The sequence below is a fragment of the Leucoraja erinacea genome, chromosome 5 (assembly GCF_028641065.1).
Source record: "Leucoraja erinacea ecotype New England chromosome 5, Leri_hhj_1, whole genome shotgun sequence".
Classification (NCBI taxonomy): domain Eukaryota; kingdom Metazoa; phylum Chordata; class Chondrichthyes; order Rajiformes; family Rajidae; genus Leucoraja; species Leucoraja erinaceus.
In genome coordinates, this window is record NC_073381.1 from 93,875,719 (window position 1) to 93,892,432 (window position 16,714).

At 50.0% G+C, this 16,714-nt stretch overlaps 1 protein-coding gene across 1 annotated transcript; it reads left to right on the top strand.

Moving 5' to 3' along the window:
* The first annotated feature begins 467 nt into the window (after positions 1 to 467).
* On the top strand, positions 468 to 13,370 carry tcte1 (t-complex-associated-testis-expressed 1). Its single transcript, XM_055636276.1, has 4 exons — positions 468 to 532; positions 4,572 to 4,827; positions 9,510 to 10,519; positions 12,987 to 13,370. Exons 2-4 carry the CDS (start codon positions 4,659 to 4,661, stop codon positions 13,197 to 13,199), a joined length of 1,392 nt encoding a protein of 463 aa, XP_055492251.1. The 5' UTR covers positions 468 to 532; positions 4,572 to 4,658; the 3' UTR covers positions 13,200 to 13,370.
* Positions 13,371 to 16,714: the final 3,344 nt, after the last annotated feature.

Sequence of the window (16,714 nt, forward strand, 5' to 3'; positions counted from 1 at the left end):
CGGGGCCGGGGTACGGGTAGTGGGCGGGGTCGGGGGTAGTGGGCGGGGCGGTAGTGGGCGGGGCCGGTAGTGGGCGGGGCCGGGTAGTGGGCGGGGCCGGGACGGGGTAGTGGGGGGGTCGGGTAGTGGGCGGGGCCGGGGACGGGTAGTGGGGGCGGGGGCCGGGTAGTGGGCGGGGTCGGGGTAGTGGGCGGGGCCGGGACGGGTAGTGGGCGGGGCTGGGTAGTGGGCGGGGCCGGGTAGTGGGCGGGGGCGGGGACGGGTAGTGGGCGGGGTCGGTAGTGTGGGCGGGGGCGGGACGGGTAGTGGGCGGGGCCGGGGTAGTGGGCGGGGCCGGGACGGGTAGTGGGCGGGGCCGGGGTAGTGGGCGGGGCTAACAGCGGCCACGCCACCAATGGGCGGGCGCGGAACAGGGGCGGGGTAACGCTGATTGACGGGTCGAACAGCCAATGGCAGGGAGCGGGGGCGGGGCAGTGTTGCCCCTGGCAACGTCAACACGGTCCAGTCCACAGGAGCGTCTCCGGAGAGAGAGGTGAGAGAGAGGGTCACACACAGACACAGAGAGAGGGTCACACACAGAGAGAGGGTCACACACAGAGACAGAGAGAGGGTCACACACACACACACACAGAGGGTCACACACACACACACAGAGGGAGAGAGAGAGGGTCACACACACACACAGAGAGGGTCACAGAGGGAGGGAGAGAGGGAGAGAGAGAGAGAGAGGGTCACACACACACAGAGAGAGAGAGAGAGAGAGACAGCCACACACACAGAGACAGAGAGAGAGACACACACACACAGAGAGGGTCACACACAGAGAGAGAGAGAGAGAGGGTCACAGAGAGAGAGAGAGAGAGAGAGGGACACACAGAGAGAGAGAGAGAGAGGGTCACAGAGAGAGAGAGAGAGAGAGAGTAACAGAGAGAGAGAGAGAGAGAGGGTCACAGAGAGAGAGAGAGAGAGAGAGGGTCACACACAGAGAGAGGGTCACACACACACGGAGAGAGAGGAGAGGGTCACAGAGAGAGAAATGGGGAGAGAGGGTCACAGAGAGGGAGGGAGGGGGATCAGAGATAGAGAGGGTCACAGAGAGGGGGTAGGGATCACAGAGAGGGTCACATAGGGAGAAGGAACAGGAGCATGTTTACCGAGGGAGATGGATTTAAAGGTGATCTGAGTGGGAAATAGTTTACTCAAAGTGGCTATTAACTGCAACTCACTGTCCAAGGAAGTGGTGGAGTTAATTGGCAAATGCACCGGGAATAGAACAACAAAATTACTTTATAAGCCCATTATTGCAACACAAATAAATATACAATACAATAAATTATCAATAATACTGGGTTACCATAGTATAACAAAACAAACCAAAGTATGTTGTGCAACCTAAACAAATTCCATAGTAGATCGTTGCCAAGGTAGGGTTGTGGTTAGGATTGTGATAAGTTATTGTGGTTAGTTTTCAAGAGAGAGTTAGATTTAGTTCTTAGGGCTAAGGGAATCAAGGGATATGGGGAGAAAGCAGAAACGGGACACTGTTTTTGGATGATCGGCTATGATCATATTGGATGGCGGTGCTGGCTCGATGTGCAGAATGGCCTACTCCTGCACCTATTTTCTATGTGCAGTGTGGTTCAAGAGCCTGATGGTTCACAGCATGGTGACAGATACAGTCACTGTGTTGAGGCATCTAGACAATTGAAAATTCCAGGCATAAAAGGTCCTAATATTGTAATAACAGTCTGTTTTAGCTGCATTTGTCTTCTGAATGCAGCTGTGGTCACCCTATTACAGGAAGCATGTGGAGAAGGTGCAAAAGAGGTTGACATGGATTAAAAGGGATTAGCTTTAAGGAGAGGTTGGGCAAACTTGGATTGTAGTCTGGAGCATTGGAGTTTGATGGAAGTGCTGGGCCAAAGGGTCCATTTCCATGCTTTGTGGTCAGAGACTCTATGACATGGTGTGCTGAAGGGCCTGTTCTGTGCTGTTTAGACCAACTTTGGCCTGTGACTCTATGAGCCACCCCGTAGCGCCCCTGAGCAGGTGGGGTGGTGAGCCGCCCTCTGGCAGCCTCTGGCAGCCTCTGGCAAGGCTTTCACCATACACAAAACAACCACAGGGAGAGCAAATGCTGGAAGTACTCAGCCAGTAATGCATTGGTATTTGGTTATTATTGTCATCAAGAGTGTTTAATTGTCACATGAGCTGAAAACAGAACAATGAAATCCTTATTGAAGCAGCATAACAGGCCTGTAAACACGGTACTCATACATAACATCATAAACCCCAAAAAACATTTCATTAAAAAAAACAATATTATTTCAAAAACCCCAGGACTGTTCATAGTTGTTAGTGTTTGTAGTGTTCAAGAGCCTGATGGTTATTGGGGGAAAAAGCTGTTCTTAAACTGGAGGTCACGTTTCAGATTCCTATACCATCTTCCTGTCGGCAGGAGTGAGATGAAAGCATAGCCAGAGTAGTGAGGGTCATAGTGCGTGGGTCATAGTGAGGGTCATATAGTGTGGAAACAGGCCCTATAGCCCCTCTGGCCCGTGCCGAGCAACATGCCCCATCTACGCTAGTCCCACCAGCCTGCGTTTGGCCCGTATACTTCTAAACCTATCCTATGCATGTGGAAACATAGAACATAGAAAATAGGTGCAGGAGGAGGCCATTTTGGCTCTTCGAGCCAGCACCACCATTCATTGTGCTCATGGTTGATCATCCACAATCAGTAACCCATGCCTGCCTTTTCCCCATATTCCTTGATTCCGCTAGCCCCTAGAGCTCTATCTAACTCTCTTTTAAATTCATCCAGTGAATTGGCCTCCACTATGAAGTGAATTGGCCTCCACTATGAAGTGAATTGGCCTCCACTGTGGCAGAGAATTCCACAAATTCACAACTCTCAGTGTGAAAGGTTTTCCTCAAGTTCTCAGTTCTAAATGGCCTACCCCTTATTCTTAGACTGTGGCCCCTGGTTCTGGACACCCCCAACATTGGAAACATTTTTCCTGCATCCAGCTTGTCCAGTCCTTTTATAATTTTATACGTTTCTATAATTTTATAAGTTTCTACCCTCTCATCCTTCTAAATTCCAGTGACTACAAGCCCAGTCTTTCCAATCTTTCCTCATATGACAGTCGTGCCATCCCGGGGATTAACCTCGTGAACCTACGCTGCACTGCCTCAATAGCAAGGATGTCCTTCCTCAAATTAGACCAAAACTGCACACAATACTGCAGATGTGGTCTCACCAGGGCCCTGTACAACTGCAGAAGGACCTCTTTATTCCTACAAATCCTCTTGCTATGGAGGCCAACATGCCATTAGCTTTATTAATTGCCTGCTGTACCTGCATGTTTACTTTCATTGACTTGTCCAAATGGTTTTTAAATGTTGTGATCGTACCTGCCTCAACTACATCCTCTGGCAGCTCTTTCCATATACCCACTACCCTTGTTTAAACAAGTTGCCACTCAGGTTCCTATTCAATCTTTCTTCCTCACCTTGAATCTTTCCTATTACATGGTGACCAAAACTGATACATCATACTCTAAATGTAGCTTCACTAATGTCATGTACAACTGTAAAATAACCTCCTATAATCAATACTCTGATAAAGTTCAATGTGCTGAAAGCCTTCTGACCACCCTATCTACCTGTGACACAATTTTCAAGGAACTATGTATCTGCAATCCTAGATCCCTTTGCTCTACAAAACTTCCCAGAGCCCTGCCATTCACTGTGTAGGCCCTGTTTAGACTTCCCGAAATGCAACATCTCGCACTTATCGGTAATAATCTCCATTAACCATTCCTCAGTCCACCTGTCCAACTGATCTAGATCCTGTTGCAATTTCTGATAACCATCTTCGATATCCACAATACCACCCCCTTTGGTGTCACCTGCAAGCTTACTAATCATGCATTGTACTTACTCATCCAAATCATTGATATAGATGACAAACAGCAATGGGCCCAGCACCGAACCCTGAAGCCACACCACTAGTCACAGGCCTCCAGTCCAAATCACAACCTACCCCCATCAGCAGGGGTTGAGAGGGGACCTGGTCGAAATTCAGTTACACAAACAGAAAAAGCCCCATTAGCCCAACACGTTCATTTGTGTATTTTCCACTTGCGTTCGACACTTTACACTTGCTCAGTGTCATCTGCAAACTCACCACGTGCTAGTGCGGGTAGATATAGGACAGATGAATGCGTAGCTCAGGAGTTGGTGCAGGGACACGTAATCCATGAATGACCGATAGTTTGGTCAAAGAAATTGATTTAAGGAGCATCTTTAAAGGGAGAGGGAGGTTCAGGAAGAGAATCCTAGGTTAGGGCCCAGTGGTTGAAGGCCAGGTGCAGTAGTGGTTAGGGGATGACACTGAGAATGAGCAAGCATTGGTAATGGGAGGTATGGATATGCTGGAGATGACTGACAGAATGATGGGTGAATCATAGAGGGAACTGCAATAATGATAGGATTTCAAACCAACGGGGCAGGGATTAAAGGTACTTGTGATTGGACATGACTCCACTTTGCTCCTCTTACTGCAGTGAGCCCTCTTCAGCCTGCCTTTTGCCACAAGCAGTCCAGGCCTCTGCTGGAGACACCCAGCAGCCTAAGCCAGCGACCACATCCAGATGGCAACAACGAGCGAGAACCCATGGGTCACCATGTACTCGGGGCCAAATCCAGCGGCCGACCCCAGGAGGATGAGGAGGATCATCGCCGAGGATCGCAGCTGGTCCCTTGCCACAGCACAGCGGCTCACCGACCTCTGTGTCGAACACATTGTGAAGAACTTTGCTGGTAGGTGCGGGTGGAAGAGTCAGTTCAATCAGATGCTGAGTAATCCGACCTCAGCTGCAGCTCTACTCCACTGCCTATCAGCCTATCAGCTCCCCTACAGCCCACAAACCAATGCTGGATGTGTTCATCAACAGCTGTTCAGCTCTTCAGAGCAGGGAATCTAAAAGCTCACCACCCTCTTGAGAGAAGAACTAATAGTTTAGAGAGTGTGTAAGAAAGAACTGCATATGCTGGTTTAAATCAAAGGTAGATACAAAATGCTGGAATAACTGGAATAGCGGGACAGGCGGCATCTCTGGAGAGAAGGAATGGGTGACGTTTCGGGTTGCGACCCTTCTTCAGACTGATATCAGGGAAGGGGGCAGGACAAAGATAGAATGTAGTTGGAGACAGTAAGTCTAGTGGGTGAACTGGGAATGGGAAGGGGAAGAAAAGAGAAAGCAAGGGCTATTTGAAGTTAGAGAAGTCAATGTTCATACCGCTGGGGTGTAAACTACCCAAGCTAAATATGAGGTGCTGTTCCTCCAATTTGTGCTGGGCCTCATTCTGACAATGGAGGAGGCCCAGGACAGAAATGTCAGATTGGGAATGGGAGTGGGAGTTGAAATGCGGAACCACCGGGAGATCAGGTAGGTTGAGGCGGACTGAGCGGAGGTGTTCAGTGAAGCGATCGCCGAGTCTGCGTTTGGTCTCATCGATGTAGAGAAGTTGACACCTGGAACAGAGGATGCAGTAGATGAGGTTGGAAGAGGTGCAGGTGAACCTCTGCCTTACCTGGAAAGATGGTCGGGATCCTTGGATGGAGTCGAGGGGGGAGGTAAAGGGACGGGTGTTGCATCTCCCGTGGTTGCTGGAGAAAGTACCTGGGGAGGGGGTGGTTTGGGTGGGAAGGGATGTTGACCAGGGAGTTTCGGATGGAACGGTCTCTGCAGAAAGCAGAAAGGGCTGGGGATGGGAAGATATGGCCAGTAGTGGGATCCCGTTGGAGGTGGTGAAAATGTTGGTGGAGTATGTGTTGTCTACATCCTTTAGTCTACATTATACTGCATCTGCCATGCATCTGCCCACCAAAGTGGATCACTCAACCTGTCCGAGTCACCCTGCAACCTCCAAGCATCCTCTTTGCAGTTCGCACTGCCACCCAGCTTTGTGTCATCCGCAAATTTGCCGGTGTTACTTTTAATCTCATCATCTAAATCATTAATATATATATTGTAAATATTTGTGGTCCCAGTACCAAGCCTTGCGGAACTCCACTCACCACTGCCTGCCATTCTGACAGGGACCCGTTTATTCCTACTCTTTGTTTCCTATCTGCCATCCAATTCTCTATCCATGTCAATACCCTAACCCCAATACCCTGTGCTCTAATTTTGCCCACTAATCTCCTGTGTGGGACCTTATCAAAGGCTTTGTGAAAGTCCAGGTACACTACATCCACCGGCTTTCCTTGATCCATTTTACTTGTCGCATCCTCATCAAATTCCAGAAGATTAGTCAAGCAGAATTTCCCCTTCATAAATCCATGCTGACTTGGACCAATCCTTTTCCTGCTACTCAAATGCGCCATTATTAAATACTTCTTTAATAACTGACTCCAGCATCTTCCCCGCCACCGATGTCAGGCTAACTGGTCTATAATTCCCCGTTTTCTCTCTTGCTACTTTCTTGAAAAGTGGGATAACATTAACTACCCTCCAATCCACAGCAACTGATCCAGAATCTATAGAACATTGGAAAATGATCGCCAATGCGTCCACAATTTCTAGAGCCACCTCCTTGAGTACCCTGGGATGCAGACCATCAGGCCCTGGGGATTTGTCAGCTTTCAATCTCATCAGCACCGAATACTATTTCTCGCCTAATGCAAATTTCTTTCAGTTCCACTGTCTCCCTAGGTCCTCTGTCCTCTAGTACATCTGGGAGTCTTCCTCAGTGAAGACAGAACCAAAGTACCTGGTCATCTCTTCTACCATTTCCTTGTTCCCCATAATAACATTACCTGTTTCTGACTTCAAGGGACCCACATTTGTCTTCACTATTATTTTTCTCTTAACATACCTAAAGAAGCTTTTACTGTCCTTCTTTATATTCCTGGCCAGCTTCCCCTCGTACTTCATCTTTTCAGCCTGTATTGCCCTTTTTCTTACCTTCTGTTGTCCTTTGAAAGTTTCCCAATCCTCTGGCTTCCTGCTACTTTTTGCTATGTTATACATCTTTTCTTTTAGTTTTATTTCATCCCTAACTTCCCCTGTCAGCCACAGTCGCCTCCTACTCCCCTTAGAATCTTTCTTCCTCTGGAATGAAATGATCCTGTGTCTTCTGGATTATGCCCAGAAATTCCTGCCATCGTCATTCCTGCAAGGATCCTTTTCCAGTCGACCTTGGCCAGCTCCCCTTTCATGCCTTCATTGTCCCCTTTGTTCAACTGCAACACTGGCACTTCTGATTTAACCTTCTCACTCACAAATTGCAGATTAAAATTTATCATATTATGGTCACTACCTCCTAGCAGTTCCTTTACCTTGAGTTCTCTTATTAAATCTGGTTCATTAGACAACACTAAATCCAGAATTGCCTTCTCTCTGGTAGGCTCCAGATCAAGCTGCTCTAAGAATCCATCTCAAAGGCATTCTACAAACTTCCTTTCTTGAGGTCCAGAACCAACCTAATTTTCCCAGTCTACCTACATATTGAAATCCCCTATAACCACAGTGGCATTACCTTTGTTACATGCCAGTTTTAACACCTGTACCCTATATCCAGGCTACTGTTTGGGGGCCTGTAGATAACTCCCATTAGTGTCTTCTTGCCTTTACAATTCCTCAATTCTATCCACAGCGACTCTACATCACGTAGATCATCACTCACACTCCTCAGTTCCGATGAGTTTAATCCTCCGACAACTCATTCCATATGCCCGCACCTTCTGTGTGGGAACATTACCATTCAGATTCTTATTAAATCTTTTCCCACTCACCTTAAACCTATGTCCTCTGGTTCCTGGTTCCCTTACTCAAAATAAAGGACTCTGTGCATTTACACTATCTAATCCCCCCATGGTCTTCTACACCTCTATAAGATCACTCCTCATCCTCCTGAGCTCCAAAGAATACATTCCTAGCCTGCCCAAGCTCTCCCAATAGCTCAGGCTCTCAAGTCCTGGCAACATCCTCATAAATCCTCTCTGCAACCTTTCCAACTGAACAGCATGTTTCCCATAGCAGGGTGACCAAAGTGGAACACAATCCTCCAACTGTGGCCTCACCAGCACCTTGTACAGCTGTAACAGAACATCCCAACTTCTATATACTCAAAAACCTGACCAATGATTAAATGACGTGGTCGGCCAAATGGACCCCATTCTGTTCCCAGAATTTATGAACTTATCCTATCCCTCAGAATAATCTCCAGTGATGTTCCGACCACCTATGTTAGACTCATTGGCCGATTATTCTCAGGCTTTTCCTTGCATCCCTACTTAAATAGTCACAACTTTCGCAACCCTCCAATCTTCTGGCACCTCATTGATATTTAATGATGACTGCTACATCTCAGCCAGGGCACCTGCAATTTCTTCCCCCGCTTCCCACAGTGTGCTCAGATATATCTGTTCAGACCCAGGAGATGTGTTTCTTTCATACACTTTAGGACATTCAACACCTCCTCGACCGTGATATTGACTAGCCTCAAGACACTTCCATAGATTGCCCCAAGCTCCCCGTCCTCATGCCGTTCCCCATGATAAGAGTAGAGGAGAAATACTCATTGAGGACCTTGCCCATCTCCCGTGGCTCCACACAGAGATTCCGAGGGGCTCTAATCGCTATCTCTGGTTACCCTTTCCCCCTTAATGTACATAGAATCTCGTTGGATTATCCTTAATATTATCTGCCAGAGCTATCTTCTGACCTCTGTTTGCCCTCCAGATTCCCTTCTTAACCATGCTCCTCAGTTCCTGAAACTCTTCCAGGTGCACTCTTGTTCCCAGTTGCCCATATCTTTTTTCCTGACCAGAGCTTCAGTTTCTCTCCTCATCCAAACTTCCATATTGCCCCCTACCTTGCCCTTCACTCTAACAGGAGCATGCGCTACCTGAAGTCTTGTCATCACACTTTTAAAAGCATCCCACTTTCCAGACTTCCCTTTGCACACTGAGAACAACCTACTCCAATCAACGTTAGCAAGTTAGCAACGTTACCATTAGAGTTGACCTTGCCCCAATTCAGGAATTTAACTTGTAGCCCACCCTGTCTTTATCCACAACTATTTTAAAGCTAATAGGACAGTGGTTGCTGGTCTCAACAGGCTTGCACAGACGCCTGCTAATGTCCGCAGATAGATCAAGCTTTGCCCTCTCCCATGGAGGGCTCTCTTGTATGTGCCAGGATGCAAGTGTGGGATTGAAAGGTGAAGAGACTGTGGGAGGTGTGTGAGGGAGCTGGGGTCCACTGGAAGTGCCAGGTTGGAAGCTGGGCTTTGTCCGTTCTGGAGCTTTGTGAAATGTTGTGGGAAGGAACTGCAGATGCTGCTTTAAACCATAGACACAAAAAGTTGGAGTAACTCAGCGGGACAGGCAGCATCTCTGACAGAAGGAAGATGTTTCGGGTCGAGACCCTTCCTCATGCTCTCACTTGTGCTGTTCCCCCCCCCCCCCCCCCCCCCCCCCCCCCCCCCTACAGTGCACCCGCTGCTGAAGACACTGCCGGAAAAGTACAAGAGCAAGGTGCTGGCCAAGATCTCCACCAACATCCCCCTGCAGGTGACGGCCAACCTGGTCAGCGACGAGGGCTACTGGCGGAGGTGCTGCCTGGAGTGCTGGCAGGTGTGCGACATCTCCCGCTACGGGGGTAGCTGGAAGCGGATGTTCTTCGAGCGGCTGCTGAAGAATGTCATCGAGTACTTTGTGCCCGACACCACTGAGTTGAAGGTGGTCTTCCAGTTGATCCCTCTGTGCAGGAACTACGTGAAGAGGCTGGAAATCAGTCAGCTGCTGCCGCCCGTCAAGCAGACCGCCGAGCGGCTGGACGACGATGGGTCAGACACGGGCAGTGACAGCGATGGCCCCTCGATGAACCACTTTGACTTCAGCTTGTTACTGAGCAAGCTGCTGATCCTGGAGGAGCTGGCAGTCACCTACGGCGTGAAGGACTGCGGGATGAACTTCCAGTGGAACATATTCCAGTTCACCTACCAAGACTGTTTCTCCTTGGCCAAGGCCATCCACGCCTGCAAGAGCCTGCGGGTGCTGAGGCTGCCCCGCAACAGGATCGATGATGATCGGGTACGGGTGCTGATCAAGTACATGCTCAACCACCCGTCGCTCGTCGAGCTAGACCTGTCCCACAACCTGATCGGAGACAACGGGGCCAAGGCCTTGGCCAAGCTCCTGCTCAAGTCCAAACTGGAGGTGGTCAACCTGTGCGACAATCGGATCGGACCCTTCGGGGCCAAAGCCATCTCCTACAAGGTGCGGCGCTACTCCACCCTGCGCTCCATCAACATACGCCTCAACAAAATTACCGACGAGGGTGGGGAAGCCCTGGCCCGAGCCCTGGTGAAGTCCTCGGTGGAAGACATCAACTTGGGCAGCAACGAGCTGTCGACACACGTGGCTGTGATCATCTCCGAGGTCCTGATGAGGAATCAGACCCTCAAGTCCATCAACATGTCCTGCAATAACATCGGCCCGGTCAGTACCGCGGGGGTCGGGGTGGCTCATGTGCCCACAGGATTTCCTGCGAGCGCCGTCTCATAGAAACATGGAAAATAGGTGCAGGAGTAGGCCATTCGGCCCTTCGAGCCTGCACCGCCATTCAATATGATCATGGCTGATCATCCAACTCAGTATCCCGTACCCGCCTTCTCTCCATACCCCCTGATCCCTTTAGCCACAATGGCCACATCTAACTCCCTTTTAAATATAGCCAATGAACTGGCCTCAACTACCTTCTGTGGCAGAGAGTTCCACAGATTCACCACTCTCTGTGTAAAAAATGATTTTCTCATCTCGGTCCTAAAAGATTTCCCCCTTATCCTTAAACTGTGACCCCTTGTTCTGGACTTCCCCAATATCGGGAACAATCTTCCTGCATCTAGCCTGTCCAACCCCTTAAGAATTTTGTAAGTTTCTATAAGATCCCCCCCCAATCTTCTGAATTCTAGCGAGTACAAACCAATTAAGCCATGTAGTGGCTTGAAATTACACGTTCTGTTTTCCAGGTTCTATAAGAAACGGTCTCTCTGTGGTCAGGCCTGCAGGCTCTCCCCAGAATCGCACCTTCACACCACAAGCTGATGGCCATTCCCCTCTCTTGTCCACCACACAACACAGCACAGGGACAGGCCCTTCAGCTCATGATGTCCGTGCCAAACTTGATGTCAAGTTACATTCCCTGCCTGCATGAGATCCATATCCCTCCAATCCTTGAATATCCAGTGCATGTCCAAAAGCCATTTTCATGCCACCATCACCTCTGGTAGATTCCACCACCAGCTCCGACAGCGAGTTCCAGGCACCCATCATTCTTTGTGTCATAAAAACTTGCCCCGTACATCTATAAACCTTCGACCTCAGATCTAAAAACTATGCCCTTTAGCTTTTGACATTTCCACTTTGGGGAAAAGGGTTCTGATTGTGTACCGCAAGGTCTGGATGACAATAAAGGCTACTTGACTTGAATATTTCTAATAAGTGTTCCCTCAGATTCCATGTTCTGGAGAAACCAATACAGGTTCCTTAAAGTTATTACTCTCTAATCCAGCCAGCATTCCAGTAAACCTCTTCTGCACCCTCTCCAAAGCTTCCACATCTTTCCTCACCATCGCCCAGTTTCGCTGAACACCTATGTTGGCCGACGTGATCTCCCGATAGCCGAACACTTTAACTCCCCTTTTCATTCCCCCACTGACCTTTCTGTCCTGGGCCTCCTCCACTGTCAGTGAGGCCAAACGCAAATTGGAGGAACAGCACTTCATATTTTGCTTGGTCAGTTCAATATCTCTAATTTTAAGTAATGCTTCCATTCCCTCTCTCTCCATCCCTCCCCCACTAGTCATCTTACTAGTTTCACTGTCATCCTGCATTGTTTCACTCTTCGTACCCCTCTCATTATCACCTCTTTAACAGCCAACAATGGACCATTGTGGGCTCCACCTTTCCTTGATCATCCTTGCTGGCCTTGATTTGTTCTTTTCATAGCTTTCATTAATATTGTTCTTTGTGCCTTCATACCTCTAGTTTCCCTTTCCCTTGACTCTCGGTCTGAAGAAGGGTCCTGACCCGAGGCGCCTCCTTGCCTTTTCTCCAGAGATGCTGCCTGACCCGCTGAGTTACTCCAGAATTTTGTGTCTATCTTAGGTGTAAACCAGCATGTGCAGTTCCTTCCTACACAGGAGCTGAGGCCAGCATAGATCAGCCATGATGATATTGAACGGTGGGGCAGGATCGAGGAACCCAGCGGCCTGCTCCTGTTCCTATTCTCTGGTGTTCAAAGGGGGGGGGGAAGATTGCAACCTTCACGTGGTCCGCCCTGTTTCGACTAATGCAATCAACTCGACGTGCACAAACGGTAGATCAAATAGAACAAGTTGTCCAATAACTTTAGGCTGTGCACGTCACACTAAACAAGAAGAAAAAGGGGGGGGGGGGGGGGGGGGGGGGAAGTGTTACAATGGTATATTGGAACTCTCAGAGGCTGGTGAATCTGTGCAATTCTCACCCCATACGTAGTGGAGGACAGATCACTGGGGGTTTAAAGAGGAGTGGGATCATTTGTAGATCAGGGAGCTGAGGGTTTAATGGTCGGTGGGGATGATGGGACAAAGAGCCCGTATAATTGCAACTCAACAAGAGCTGTGAGAAACTGGCCCAGAGGAGGGGCCGAGACCTGGGGCAGATCATTCATGGTCCTATTGAAGGGCCGAATGGCCTCCTCCTGCCCCTTATGGTAGACAGACTGAGGAGGACAGATTCCCTTTCCCAAAGATGATGATGACAGCCTGGTACTTTCACAGAAGCCACTAATAGTGCTGCCTCCAGTTGCATGTGACTGCCTCAGTTAAAGTCCCTCACACTGGCCCAGGCCCGGGATACAAGTGTGCAGTGCGGGCGACCCTGTGCCTCTTGCCCTATGAGTTTCCCCGTTCTCTCCCTGCAGGAGGGTGGCAAGCAGCTGCTGGAGGGCATGTCCAAGAACAAGACCCTGCTGGAGTGTGACCTGCGGCTGACCGACATTGGTCAGGAGAGCGAGTTCGCCATCAACCAAATCCTGTACACCAACCGCGAGCGGATCTGTAACGCCATCTGTCACCCACCCAAGCCCAAAGGCATGCCACGCCTGGTGTCCGACCACTACTTAGCATCTGACTGAGGCCCCGTGCCCATCGATGCTGCCTCTCCCCTTGGACCGAGCCGAGCCGGGCCCATCCCATCACCGTCAGTCACACCCACGTAGTATTCAGTGTGAAACTGGGAACTGTGACCCAAACCCACTCAACTATTTTTATACTGTGTTGTTGAATAAATATATTGTTACAAGGTCGTTAGGCTTCAGCTTCATTTGTCCCCAAGGTCCGAGCCAAGATGATTCTCCTGGCTGTGGAATCTCCATCCAGGGAGAACAGTCTAGGGCTGCGTCGGACCCCGAAGAGGAATTTCTTCCTTCAGCGGGCAGTGAATCTCTGGCACTCAGAGACTGCGGAGCCTGTGCTTCACGAGCAACAAGGACACTGAGTTGGAAGATTCAGCCGTGGTGGTAATGAGTGGAGCAGCAGGTTCAGAAGGTCAATGTGCACTATCTAACCTCGCGGGATCATTACCAAACTGGACCTTGCACCGGGCAGGGCTGGGAAGGCGGATCAGTCAGCGGGGTTTAAAGTGAGCTCTGACAATGACGGGGGCAAGAGTGGAGGGATCGCAGATCTCGGGGCCCAGGTAACGCAAGGCTGGAGACAGACACAAATAGCTGGAGTAACTAGGTCAGGCAGCATCTCTGTGGAGAAAAGGAATCGGTGGTTTCAGGTTGAGACCCATCTTCAGTCTCAACCTAAAACGTCACCAATTACTTTCCTCCAATGATGCTGTCTGACCCACTGAGATACTCCAGCTTTTTGTGTCCATCTTCAGTTTAAAGCAGCATCTGCTGTTCCTTCCTACACAACGTAAGGTTGGGTCAGCCATGGTGGAGCGATGGAGTCAACAAAGGGCGCAAGGCCAGAGTTGGGAGATCACTGAGAAGAGGGAGGGTTGTGAGGCCACAGGCAGTGCAGAAACACAGAGAATGAGAGGCGTGGAACCTGGGCTACCTGGGGCCAGTGCGGGTGGACAGGTGAATGGGAAGGTGTTGGTGCTGCACTAATGCTGATGAGATGCCAACACTGCTGACACAACATAGAACACTACTGTAAAGGACCAGGCCCTTCGGCCCACAATGTGTGTGCTGAATGTGGTGCCAGGTTAAACTAATCTCTGCTTGCATGTGATCCATATCACTCCAATACCTGTACATCCACATGCCCACCTAAACCCTGAAATGCCTCTATCGTATCGCCCCTGGCAGCTGGTTCGAGGCACCCGTCACTATGTGTAAAACACCTTGCAATGTCTCCCCTCTAACCTTAAATCTATGCCCTCTAGTATTTGCCATTTCCACCCAGGGGAAATGTATTTGACTGTCTACCCTATTTATGCCTTTCACCATTTTATGTACTTCTTTCAGGCCTCGCCTTCAGCCTCTAACATTTCAATCCAAGTTTCTCCAACCTCTCCTAGTAGCGAATACCCTCTAATCCAGGCAGCATCCTGATGAACCTTTTCTGTACCCGCTACAAAGTTTCTACATCCCTCCTGCACCGAGGCGACCAGAACTGCACACTGTACTCCAGATGCTGCCGAACGAGAGTTTTATCAAGCTGCAGCAGGGGCGGAAATTGTTTTTAAAACATGGGGGGGACACAATGAGGCCTAACATCTAGGACAGGGGTTGGTAATATACGGCCCACGGGCGTATTTTTTTCAATTAGTTTTCGCGACCTGGAAACTGCAGCCAATCCCGGGGCATGCAGTTCGACCTGGGCGCTACAGCCAGACCTGGGTCAAGCGAGCTGACCTGGGAACTGCACCTAGTCCCGGGCTCTAGATTCTAGGAGCTGGCGGCCTCCACTGGAATCGACCTTGAGGGCTCCGGTCACAGAGCCTGTGGACTGGACTTACCATCATGGAGCTGGCGGACTTCGGAGGCTGCGGAGGCTGCGGTTTTGCTGCAAGATGTATCACAAAACATGCGGGGGGGAAAATGTCCCCCACCTCTCAGAACAGGTGTTCCCCCCTGCCCCCCACCAAGATTTCTGCCCATGCATGACTTGTTACTGACCATAACACTGCCCTGGGATAGTGTCCACAGTCAGGGACCAAGCTCACAGTAGTGACAAAAGACAGTGCTGCAGTCTTAGCCTGGTTAGTGCTGCCTGCCCAGTCCTGAACCGCAAGCATAGCAACCCAGAATCACTAGAAGACCAGCGACCCAGCACACTCCCACAGAAGACACAAAGTGCTGGAGGAACTCAGCGGGTCAGACAGTATCACTGGAGAACTGGCATAGGCAACGTTTCCGGTTGAGATCTTTCCTCAGATTGCTTGTAGTAGGAGGGAGAAAGCTGGAAGAGAGGTGGAGGTGGGGCGTTGGGGCAAAGCTGGCCGAGCGGTATTTTTTTATGATACTGCCTGCAAGGGAAATTCATTTCGTTGTCTCAAATTTGAATACAATACAATACATCTTCAACCTGTCACTTGCCCAAGCAGTTGTCTCCAAGTGCCTTAAAACCACCTCCATCGTGCCAGTGCCAAAACACTCCACTGCGGCAAGCCTCAACGACTTCCGCCCAGTTGCACTTACTCCCATCATCACCAAGTGCTTCGAGAGGCTGGTCCTGGCACACCTCAAAGGCTGCCTACCCCCCACACTGGATCCCTATCAGTTTGCCTACCGCAAGAACAGGAGTACGGAGGATGCCATCTCAAGGGCACTTCACTCCGCCCTCTCCCACCTCGACAACAGAGACACTTACGTAAGAATACTGTTCATCGATTACAGCTCAGCATTCAACACCATTATACCCTCTAAACTGATCACCAAACTCAGTGACCTGGGCATCGACCCCTCCCTCTGCAACTGGATACTGGACTTTCTAACCAACAGACCCCAGTCTGTTAGGTTAGACAAGCACACCTCTTCAACCCTCACCCTGAACACCGGCGTTCCACAGGGCTGTGTACTGAGCCCCCTCCTCTACTCCCTCTTCACCTACGACTGCACACCTGTATATGGTACTAACACCATCATCAAGTATGCAGATGATACAACGGTGATTGGCCTCAACAGCAACAACGATGAGTCGGCCTATAGGGAGGAGGTCCAGCACCTAGCAGCATGGTGCGCTGACAACAACCTGGCCCTTAACTCCAAGAAGACCAAGGAGCTCATTGGAGACTTCAGGAAGTCAGAGGCGGCACGCACAGTCCACATTAACGGGACGGAGGTGGAACGTGTTTCCAGCTTCAGGTTCCTGGGGGTCAACATCTCCGATGACCTCTCTTGGACCCACAATACCTCAACTCTGGTCAAGAAGGCTCACCAGCGTCTCTTCTTCCTGAGGAGACTGAAGAAGGTCCATCTGTCTCCTCAGATCCTGGTGAACTTCTACCGCTGCACCATCGAGAGCATCCTTACCAACTGTATCACAGTATGGTACGGCAACTGCTCTGTCTCCGACCGGAAAGCACTGCAGAGGGTGGTGAAAATTGCCCAACGCATCACCGGTTCCTCGCTCCCCTCCATTGAGTCTGTCCAAAGCAAGCGTTGTCTGCGGAGGGCGCTCAGCATTGCCA

Bases quoted from the DNA above. Each gene is read 5' to 3' on its own strand.
- tcte1 (XM_055636276.1), top strand. From the start codon at position 4,659: ATGGCAACAACGAGCGAGAACCCATGGGTCACCATGTACTCGGGGCCA. The intron at 4,828-9,509 runs GTAGGTGCGGGT...CCCCCCCTACAG, and splicing joins CATTGTGAAGAACTTTGCTG to TGCACCCGCTGCTGAAGACA. The intron at 10,520-12,986 runs GTCAGTACCGCG...CTCTCCCTGCAG, and splicing joins CCTGCAATAACATCGGCCCG to GAGGGTGGCAAGCAGCTGCT.